We start from the raw sequence: 10655 nt of genomic DNA, 5'->3' as shown, positions 1-10655 counted from the left end.
AACAGATGATATCCCTGACCAGCCTCTCAAAGCATTTGCTTACGATGGAGGTCAGGGCAACAGGTCGCCAGTCGTTCAGACAGGTAATACTAGCTGTCTTTGGAACTGGCACAATGGTGGCTAGGTTGAAACTAGCTGGCACGACCGAGAGAGACAGTGAGGTGTTATAGATGTCTGCAAAAACTCCTGCTAGTTCCCTGTAGCAGGCTTTAAGCACTCTCCCGGGAATGCCATCTGGTCCTCCTGACTTGCGTGGGTTCACCCTCTTGAAGGCTTTGCACACATCAGCTACGGAGACGGAGGGGGGGTTGGGATCAGCGGTGGGCGGGGCGCTCTCCAGTGGTGCTGCGGGAATTCCGTCGAAGCGAGCGTAGAAGTTATTAAGCTCGTCCGGCAGATCAGCGCTGGTACTGGGCAGAGTGCGAGAGGCAGTTTTATAGTCAGTTGTTTGTTAGGAGTCCCAATTTTCTTTCATCTTTTTTACCCACATTCCTTTGACTTTCCCCTTCCTCATGTAAGTGGATGATTCTTACATCCATTCTTCCCAGAAATATCTTCTTTAACCATAAATATCTTTAGCCATAAATATTTTTAGCCAGAAATATCTTCTTTAGATGCACATTTGTGTAATTTTCTGTTAAATTAAATTTTCTGCCCTGAAAACTGAATAATTTGACCATTTTGGCTGGTAAATAAATGAAGGGTGGTCTCTGACTTTTGCACAGTACTGATCCTTGTAGCACCTACTAAATAGATGCGCTTTGTAGGTTTATAATCACTGACTGTGGCCCATTTGTTAGTGCACGGTCTATGAGCCCCCCTCTACCCCATCCATCACTGAAAAGGGACCACCATAAGACCACCACTGATCAGATATTGCCTGGATGGTGTGTGCGGTGCTGGTAAGAGTGATGACACAGTAACTTGTGTCTTTAAACTGTGTATTTACTGCCCACTCCATTAGAAACACCTACCTTGTTGATCTTGCAGGTGCACAGTTAGAGGCTGTTGCTCATCTTTTTCCATGCACAAGCTGTGTTAGTCATCCTGTAGTCCTTCAGCGGTGGTCTTTTTCTGATCACAGGACCACTTTGGCTGGATATTTTTGCTTGGTGGACTATTCTTAACCCAGCAGTGACCCTGAGGTGTGCAGTGCCTGATCCACTGGTACCTCTACCACACATACTACGATACCACTAGCATGTTGGTGTCTCACCTCCCAAATAATGTCTGGTCAGTGGTGGTCTTATGGTGGGCCTATAAGGCCCATAAGAGGGGGGCCTGATTAATTTTGCAGCCTCAGATGAGTCAGAAGTTTGAATACATGTTTTGTTGGTTGATGAAGTGAATATAAGCTCTCTCTACACTTAAATAAGGTATTTTCTGTTAATTTTAGAGCACAATTTCTCTTCATTTAACCATTTAACCAACCGGTTTGCATTAAAATGTGCCACAGTGTGTTCTCTGGATGTGAAAACTGCCCAAACCTTTGCATATGACAGTTTTTATGTCTTTATTTCTAGCAGCATCTTCCTTTCTGTGATCACTGACTTTATGGCAAAGGAAACAATGTGATTTCCAGTGAACAGATTATTCCAGAAATCTCTTTAATTCAGCCCACACAGCATTGTCACTGAGGTAGCCCAGAGGACATCACATGCACAGCCACGGAGAATCACAGAGCGAAAGCAGCTTGAAAGGAGACTCATCCCATGTTAATGCTTACAATTATAAAACACAGACTTTCTCTGTTCAGAATGCGATTGTAAGTCGTTCTTTGAAGCGTCTTTGCCGGCGGTGCTGTGCTTCATTGCTTTACAACAGCCCAAACTGCATCCTCTCATGTCTCTATAGAAGTGGGTAATTGCAGGCGTCCGTTTCTTAAGATAGACTGCTTAGCATTACAATGGCCACAGTGTAGAGTGTCCAGACATATCATTAGGCTCTGTGTCTGAGGAGAAGCTTACAGTGCGCTTCCTTTATTCTGCTATTCCCTCATGAAGACCTGTTGTTTCTTGATGAAGCTGGATTGTTAGGAAGTTCACCGATCAGGCATAACATTATGACCACCTCCTTGTTTCTACACTCATTGTCCATTTTATCAGCTCCACTTACTATATAGGTGCACTTTGTAGTTCTACAGTTACAGACTGTAGTCCATCTGTTTCTCTGATACTTTGTTAGCCCCCTTTTACCCTGCTGGAGTTTTTAAACCCCTCAGTGTCACTGCTGGACTGTGAATAGTCCACCAACCAAAAATATCCAGCCAACGGCGTCCTGTGGTCAGCGTCCTGTGACCACTGATGAAGGACTAGAGGATGACCAACACAATCTGTGCAGCAGCAGATGAGCTATCGTCTCTGACTTTACATCTACAAGGTGGACTGACAAGGTAGGAGTGTCTAATAGAGTGGACAGTGAGTGGACACAGTGTTTAAAAACTCCAGCAGCACTGCTGTGTCTGATCCACTCAGACCAGCACAACACACACTAACACACCACCACCACATCAGTGTTACTGCAGCGCTGAGAATGATCCACCACCCAAATAGTACCTGCTCTGTGAGGGTCCATGGGGGTCCTGACCACTGAAGAACAGGGTAAAAGGGGGCTAACAAAGTATCAGAGAAACAGATGGACTACAGTCTGTAACTGTAGAACTACAAAGTGCACCTATATAGTAAGTGGAGCTGATAAAATGGACAATGAGCGTAGAAACAAGGAGGTGGTCATAATGTTATGCCTGATCGGTGTGTTACATTCAGAGTTGTCACTATGGAAACACATTTTCTGCAATTAAGTGAACTTTTTACATTTCAATAAAAATATAATGATTTTATGTGTGGACAACTGTTCAAAACTGTGTTTGCCAGCTGAGTTTTGCTCAAAATTAGCTAAAATTGCCAGTACTAAAACAATCACTAATGAAACATTTGGTAAGGTTTCAGTAGTGTTTTGACTGTTTTGGCAGTGACATAATTGAATGCTCATTCATTTATTTTAATAAACATAATTGAGGTATAGAGTCACTCAAAGTCCAAAATGGGTTTCCAACTCTGACTTTAAACCAATTTGGTAGAAAGATCCATATAACCATGCCATGTTCTCCAGATCAGCTGGAAGTTACTTTGCCCTTTTTTGTAATCAAATGAAATAAATTGGATTTTCCAAGCACTAGATCCTTATCATTTATCGCAAAAGGAACTGATTGCGTTAAACAAAGCTTTATAACCAACTGAATCGTCTGCCAAAACACGCGCAATCGTTTCATTGTTAGAGAAGTCCAGAGTTCTCCGTCTCTTAAATCATTAGAGTAAGCCGGCTCGTCCCTGTAAGGTATAAAGCATCCCTTGGAGAAGCCCTGAAGCCTGATTGGATGTAATAGCTTGCCGAGTAGCTGGGAAAAAAAGCAGGCACTGATCAGGCCGTCTGAGCTGTGTATCGTCTGGGGCTCAGCTCTCTCCCACTGGCTGCTAATGAGGGGAGGAGGACAGAGAGAGGAAGTGGTAATTGGATAGTCCCTGTCCTGCCGCCTGAGCTGGTGCGGCTGTGTGTCTGATCTTTATATAGTGGCTTTAAGCAAACAGCATCTGCTGTCTGGGCAACAGAGGAAAACCACAGAGCAGGAGAACACAATCACGCCGCATTCAGAGCTCTGCGTGGTAAAGCTCAGCTCTGCTTGAGTTCTTTCAGATATTATGAAGCAAGTGGAGCGGATACTGATTCATAGACCTTCTATTAACAGATGAATATATGTAGCTGTCACATTAATTAAAACTGTCTGCCTGTTTAAGCTGCATGGAACTTATCATCAGCTCATCAGCTGTTCTGCAGCACCATCACTATCATTTATCTCCTACATTCAACATCCATGTTTCTGAACCGATAGAATATAATATTATATATATATATATATATATATATATATATAAACACACATACATGTGCATAACATTGGGCGTCACTGGTTGAATGACAAGTTTTGCTGAAGTGAGAGTAAGTTAATGCATTTTCATATAGATTACTCAGCAAATAAATATAAATGGTGCACTAAGAAAAAAAATATATGCATATATGCATATATATATATATATATATATATATATATATATATATATATATATATATGCAGAGATGCAGAGAGCATGCAAATATATATATATTTCTGTAGAGGATGTGTTTTATTTTCCCTGCATCTTATTTCCATTTAGAAAATCAACTAAACATAGTTTGACTGGGGATGTTCAAAGTTTAGCATAATACATATAAATGCACATATAAAACCTACATGTTGGCTCTGTCAGAACCAAACTAGAATTATGAAATACCAGCTACATTTTATGCTGTTAAAATTTCATATTGAATGGACAAATAGCAATGATTCAGAAATAATATTCCCTTAACTTCCAATCAAATTTAAGAATGTTTTTCCTTCCCCTGTAAAATCACCATTTTGGACATTGGTAAACAGCACTGTAAAAAAGGCATCTGAGTAAATATGTAAAGCTATTTATCTGGGCAGTAAGATTTTATCAAAATTTACTAAATACTAACATTAGAATGTAAACTAATACGCAATGCATTTAATGTTAGCTCACCCATTTCAATAGCTGCTAATCAGTCCTTCACTACATTAAACCAGCTGTGCTGCAAATGCAGTGAATTAAACTTGTGTTCTTCCAGCTGTATTTTTCTATAAACTTTTATAGAAACTGTTATGTTTTGTCATGATCATGTTCATTTGTATTAGTCATAATGTTATGCAGATCGATATGGGAGCCTATAACGTTTGCACAGTACTGTGCATATAATTAGAGCACTGAGAAACAATACAAAATACTAAGAAACCTGTAGTTTGTGTTAAGCCGGGGCTAAAATACAACCCATTTTACTGACTAATTAATTTACACTCCTGGGCAAAAAGAAAGTGGGCCAAGCTCAAAATGGAATAGCATTAGGCTTTTTATGGTCTCAACAACAAATCATTAAACAAATAGATAAAGTAACTTAATATAGGAGAGCTTTTCTCTTTGATTTCCTCAAATGTTGAAGTTTTGTGTGTCAATTTGCAGATGAGCTTTTACAGAAAAAAAAGTTTTCCCCTCAGCACTGACGGCTTCAAACAGCTGGAAAACATTGTCAAGCAAGTTTGATTTTAATGTGGGACCAAATATTCTCTATAGGGCTAAATTTTGACTCTGACCAGTTCAAAACCATCAGTAAACACCATTATATTTTGGGTTTGGACAGTTTTTTTGTTCAGGAGTGCAGATCAATCACTAGTTTTCTTTGTGATAAAGGCTAAAGAATAAGCACTTGGAAAATCTAATTTATGTGGTTAGCAACGTGGCTGTTAGAACCATGGAGAACACAGGACGCCTTAAATGAGTCGTCATAAAGGACCAGCAAAATACAGTCCTGTGAAGAAATAAGAACCTCCTGTGAAAAGTGTAGTCCTTTAAACAATACTGATAGATAAAGGTGATGTAATTTAACGAGTTACATCTACAATTACCATTTTTGTCATCCTTTATATAATTGAAATGAACAGAAATGCAGTTACTTTATGTGAAAAAGTAAGTACATCCTTATACATATTCTTCAAATGCATCAAATTGAAATCAGGTGCATCCACTCAGTTGCGATTGATTAGAACACCCTTAGAGAACGTCTTGGAGGAATCTGTCTTATTGAAACCTGACATATCTGGTCTGGTTTGTTCTTTGTTATTTGAGTGTGAGATCAAAAGAGCTCTCTGAGGCCTTCAGAAAGAAGGCTGTGGATGACTATGAGTCTGGGAAGAGGTTCGAGAAGCATTTCCAAAATATTGGAAATCAATGATTCCACTGTCTGGAAGATCATCTACTCTGCCAACTTGTCCTGGCCCGTCCGCCTCACCATATCTATCCCAAGAGCAGATTGTAAGATGCTACAAGTCTTTAAGAAACCTAGAATTTCATCAGAGGATCTGCAGGTAACTCAACAACAGGCGGCCCTGCATGCATCTACTATTACAAACAAGACTGCACAGGGGAGCTGCGCCAGGAGGAAGACTAACTAAAAAGAACATCAGGGCAAGACTACAGTTTGCAAATCAGTATCTGGGCAAGGACCAGAACTTCTGGAACAATGTGCTATGGACAGGCGAGTCAAACAGTCAAAGAAAACCAAAGACAGCATTTGATCAGAAGAGCCTTAAACCAACTGTAAAGCATGATGTCGAAATGTTTGGAGCTGCTTTTCTGTCTCAGGGCCTGGTTTACCTGCAGCCACAGAATTCACTATGAATTCTCTTTCATGCAGGAGAATGCTAAAGGAGAATGAGAGGCCATCTGCCAAAAGGTTCAAGCTGAAGAAATGGACCTTCCAATAGGATAATGATCCCATACAAGTAAATCCACCATGGAATGGCTTAAAAGGAAGAAATGGAGGGTTTATGGAATGGCCCAGTCAAAGCCCAGATCTGAATCCCAATGAAATGATAGTAGATGCCAAAAGCTGGTAGACAGTTCTAGGAAATGCCTACATAAATCTGTTTATATCCAAAGGGGCTATACCAGTTACTGAAGCCAGGGGTGTACTTACTTTTTTAACAGAAAAAAGACATCTCAGTTAATTTATTTGTAAATAAATGATTGTAAAGTCAAATTCCGCGTGTGTTTGTTCTGTTACACAACATTTATATAATCAATCATTTAAACTAATCAAATTAATCAATCACCCATTGCAGAACTGACTCTGTGTGTTTTTCCTTTCTTTCCTTTGCCGAGCTGTACAGTTGCCCATCTTGTGCGTCTGATGCTGCTGCCTCTTCTGCCTTGATCGGGTGCCACTGCTCGCCGTGCAAACCTCACCCTCAGAACCTGACCCCACTGATGCTGCTGCTGCTGCTGCATGAACTAAACTATTCAAATTAATCATTTGCTCCACCTCTTTCCCTGTTTTTGTACTACAATACTTTATACTAACAATGTTTACTATCCGGTGTCGACGAGAGGAGGATGGGTTCCTCTTCTGAGTCTTGGTTCATCTCAAGGTTTCTTCCTGTTTCCTAGGGAGTTTTTCCTTGCCACTGTCGCCACTGGCGACGCTCATGGGGGCTTGGACCCGGATTTCTTTTTGTAATGCTGATTTCCTTGTAAAGCTGCTTTATGACAACACCTGTTGTAAAAAGCGCTATATAAATAAACTTTACTATTTATGCATACTGTTTGGCTAATAATCAAATACTGATATGCCTACATATGTCCAAAAAAAGTATTTCATGGGGTGCACTTACTTTTTCACATAATGTAAGAGAAGCACATTGCAAGTATGTCTGGACAGTCAACCACTGTAACGCAAAACAGTCTCTATTAATGAATATGAATGTATGTATTCTGTCCTGAAAACAAGCGCGAGGCAGTCATGTCTTTAAGAAAAATAGGCCATTTATTGATGTGATGTGCGAGCTGATCTATTACACAAGTGCTTTGCTTTGGGGTGAATTCAGGGTAAAAAAGTTCTTTGTGCGTAGATCTCCAGTGTTACTTTAAGGGCCTCGCTCAGGTTTGTGCGTGTCTGGCAGACTTGCGTACGTGTGGCCAGCTGCCCAATCCTGTTCTGCACAGCATCAGTGTGATTGACACTCCAGGGATCCTATGAGCAAAGCAGGAAAGAATCATTAGATGCAAACAAACACCCAAAAAACACAAAACATTAACGCACTTCTGCACGTTTAACGCACAATTACTATTTACTCACTGAATTGAACATATTGGAGCAAAAAAAAAACCCAAAACATACACATGATATATAATATTATATATTGTTGTTTTTAATTTTTTACATTTTCACATGATTTGAAAAAGGCAGCTGTTGTTTTGACCAACAGAAATGGTCCAAAATAATATCCTGCTCCATTAACTTTCTAAGGATGCTAAGGATGTTTTTTCCTTCTCCTGTAAAAATGACCTTTTTGGATATACAAATATTGGAACAAAGCATTATATGTATATATACATAGTCCAGCCACTTCATTAAGTGCATCGCCTTGTTTCTACTAGCTCCACACATCATATAGATGCACTTCGTAGTTCACCACAGGACTTTCTAAGCCCCCTTCACCCTGTTTTTCAATGATCTGGACAGAGCAGGTACTATTTGGTTGGTGGATCATTCTCAGCACTACAGTGACACTAGAGTGGACAGTAAGTGGACACAAAGTTTAAAAACTATCCACTCATACCAGCACCACACACACTAATACACCACCACCAGTGCTGAGAATGATCCACTATTCAAATAATACCTGCTCTGTGGTGGTCCTTTGGGGATCATGACCCCCATCATTGAAATCACAGGGTAAAACAGGGAGAACAGAGTCTACAGAGAAACAGATGGACTACAGTCTCGAACTGTAGAACTTAAAAGTGCTCCTACATGGTAAATGTACCTGATAAAATGAAGACTGTGGAAAAAAGGTGTATTTGATAAGTAGAAAGCACATTTCACAGGGCCATGTAGATAAAAATGTGGTGGTTTAAGAGTTTTTTGATATAGATGAGCTCCCTGCTGAAACCGGCATTGAGTGGATCAAACATGCAAATGCACTTTGAACAGAAGATCCAAAGGTGTTCCAATCATGTAGAAAATAATATTCCAATCATACAGGACCAATATATTTTTTTACATTTTTAAAACTATAATTTTATTATTACTAGCATTTTATCAGGCACATGATTATTCTGCAACTCTGCTTGTGCTTTTACTCTGGGCAACTAAACTTGCTTGCATTTGGGCCACAGCCCCAAAGCAGCCTGCAGCAAAGGAAAGTGAAGAGCTACGCTGTAATGTAAACACAGTGTCAGTCCTCAGTTGTGTACTCATAAAATAATGCACTGACTGATGAGCTGGAGGTAGTTTAGTATAATGCTACAGACAGAATAGTATGGCCCAAGCCCTGCACTGTGTATTTATTTCCTCAACATTCAAAAATGTGGCTAATACTCTGCTAACACTGCGGTGTTGTGTTGTTGAAGGGTGTCCAAGCTCTGTCCTACAGGGCTGGTGTCCAGTACAATTTGGTGATTTTCCAGCTCTACTAAACATGCCAATAAACTCATGACTTGACTCTGGTGTGTGTGCACGGAAATGAACAAAATCTGTGTTTACATTACGAGCCTCGTGGCTCAATTCCAATTCAATTTTTTCGCTAATAATGGGTGGGATTGGGACAAAACGCTTTGGCCTGCAGGTGGGAGCAATGATTACGATTTTCTATGGGAGTAGGATGAAATCTCACAGGACCTCTACCTCCAGACCAAAGCTGGACACCCCTGGTGGAGTTTCCTTGTGACTATTTTGACCAGCCTTTTCCTCCCTGCAGTCTTCCTTTACCTCATGTGAGCTACAGACACAGAGTGAGTGGAGCAGGTCAGCAGGGTGTTTGGTGTAGTCTCCCCGGAGGTGCACACTGGAGCCTTTCCCTCGGTCTTCTCCCTCTGTCTCACTGGGCGGGGGAGGCCTGGCTGGGGTAGGATCATGAGAAAGGCATCTCCCATCTCTGCGTGTGGGCTGACGGCTCGCATGGGCTGATCACCAGCATCCTACTGCTCTCCAGGCCGTCCAGAGCCATTTCGCTGTCCAAGCAGAAGCGTGAAGCCTGGTGTTCCAGGTGGGTGCCGGATTTCTGCCAGCGCTGAGACACGGAAAATAAAATGCAAACAGGAGAAAAAAAAATGCAGATACACACCAATAAACATGAGATCAGCACCCAGAAAGAACATCAAATACCTAGTTGGGGGTTTAACAGTAACATAATGTCCTACAAATTATGAAAACTATGTATTTTTTTAATTTTGACAGTATTGAATTTCTGGCTGACACTTTATTTGATGCTTATCTTGCATTTAACTAATATTCAACAAATTATTTGTTAAATTTACCTTAATTTTTCCTAACCCTAACCTTAAGCTCAACCCAAAACCTAACCCTACCCCTGGTACTAATACTAACCCTGACTTTCAGCAGATAGTTTGTTAATCAACTGAACATCTGCAGACAGTCTTTTGGGAGCTATCTAAACAAAGTGAGACCAATTTCTGTTCCAAATCTATCTAATAAACTAAAATAAATAAATTCTGATACAATTCACCCAATAAATGTTAAACCATCAATCTTACAACAACTACCTTTAGCTAAATTAGCACTTGCACAGCTCCACACTGCTGTCCTACATAACACTGTTTAACATTGAGCAATTTGTTGTTTCTGGTTTTCACATTCATTTAATAATGAATTGAAAAATTGGCTCATTTTGTTCAGAGCTAATAATTCAGTGGGAACTAATGCCTTAGTTTTTGCTAATGATTTGCTTGTTTAAGTTCTTTGGCCACCAACAGATAAAGCCCCTTTTCCACTTGGCCTGCTGTGGACCTGCCCTGATGGGCTGACTGACAGATGGACGTCTATGACATTTGACAGACTGTGTGCCGTAACAGGTTAGTTTGAAATAAAGTTTGGAGCTCTCCAGTCAACAAGCGCTGATGATTTTACAGTCTCTGTCTTTTACCAAACATCTTATTGTACAGTAACATTGCTTCAAACATGCTTTGACAGTATGAACAAAGTGGTTACTGCTCAACCCCAACCTGTTTCAGGGGCACCAGGGCTGT

The 10655-nt window shown here is 40.5% G+C and overlaps 1 protein-coding gene across 2 annotated transcripts in view; it reads right to left on the bottom strand.

Annotated features, from left to right (window-relative positions):
- Positions 1-7408: 7408 nt before the first annotated feature.
- The window catches only part of galnt14 (UDP-N-acetyl-alpha-D-galactosamine:polypeptide N-acetylgalactosaminyltransferase 14 (GalNAc-T14)), a 103858-nt gene continuing 100611 nt past the window's right edge, over positions 7409-10655 (bottom strand). For both annotated transcript variants that reach the window (XM_036581195.1, XM_036581194.1), the window contains 2 exons: positions 9379-9679; positions 7409-7638 (listed from right to left, as the gene is read on the bottom strand). In XM_036581195.1, the coding sequence (XP_036437088.1) occupies positions 9521-9679 (159 nt within the window). In that variant the 3' untranslated portion in view covers positions 7409-7638; positions 9379-9520. The remainder of the gene's footprint in view (positions 7639-9378; positions 9680-10655) is intronic.

The sequence above is a fragment of the Colossoma macropomum genome, unplaced genomic scaffold (genome assembly GCF_904425465.1).
Source record: "Colossoma macropomum unplaced genomic scaffold, Colossoma_macropomum, whole genome shotgun sequence".
Taxonomy (NCBI): Eukaryota; Metazoa; Chordata; class Actinopteri; order Characiformes; family Serrasalmidae; genus Colossoma; species Colossoma macropomum.
The sequence above is the reverse complement of the archived record's forward strand: the minus strand, read 5'-3'. Positions and strand labels throughout refer to the sequence as shown.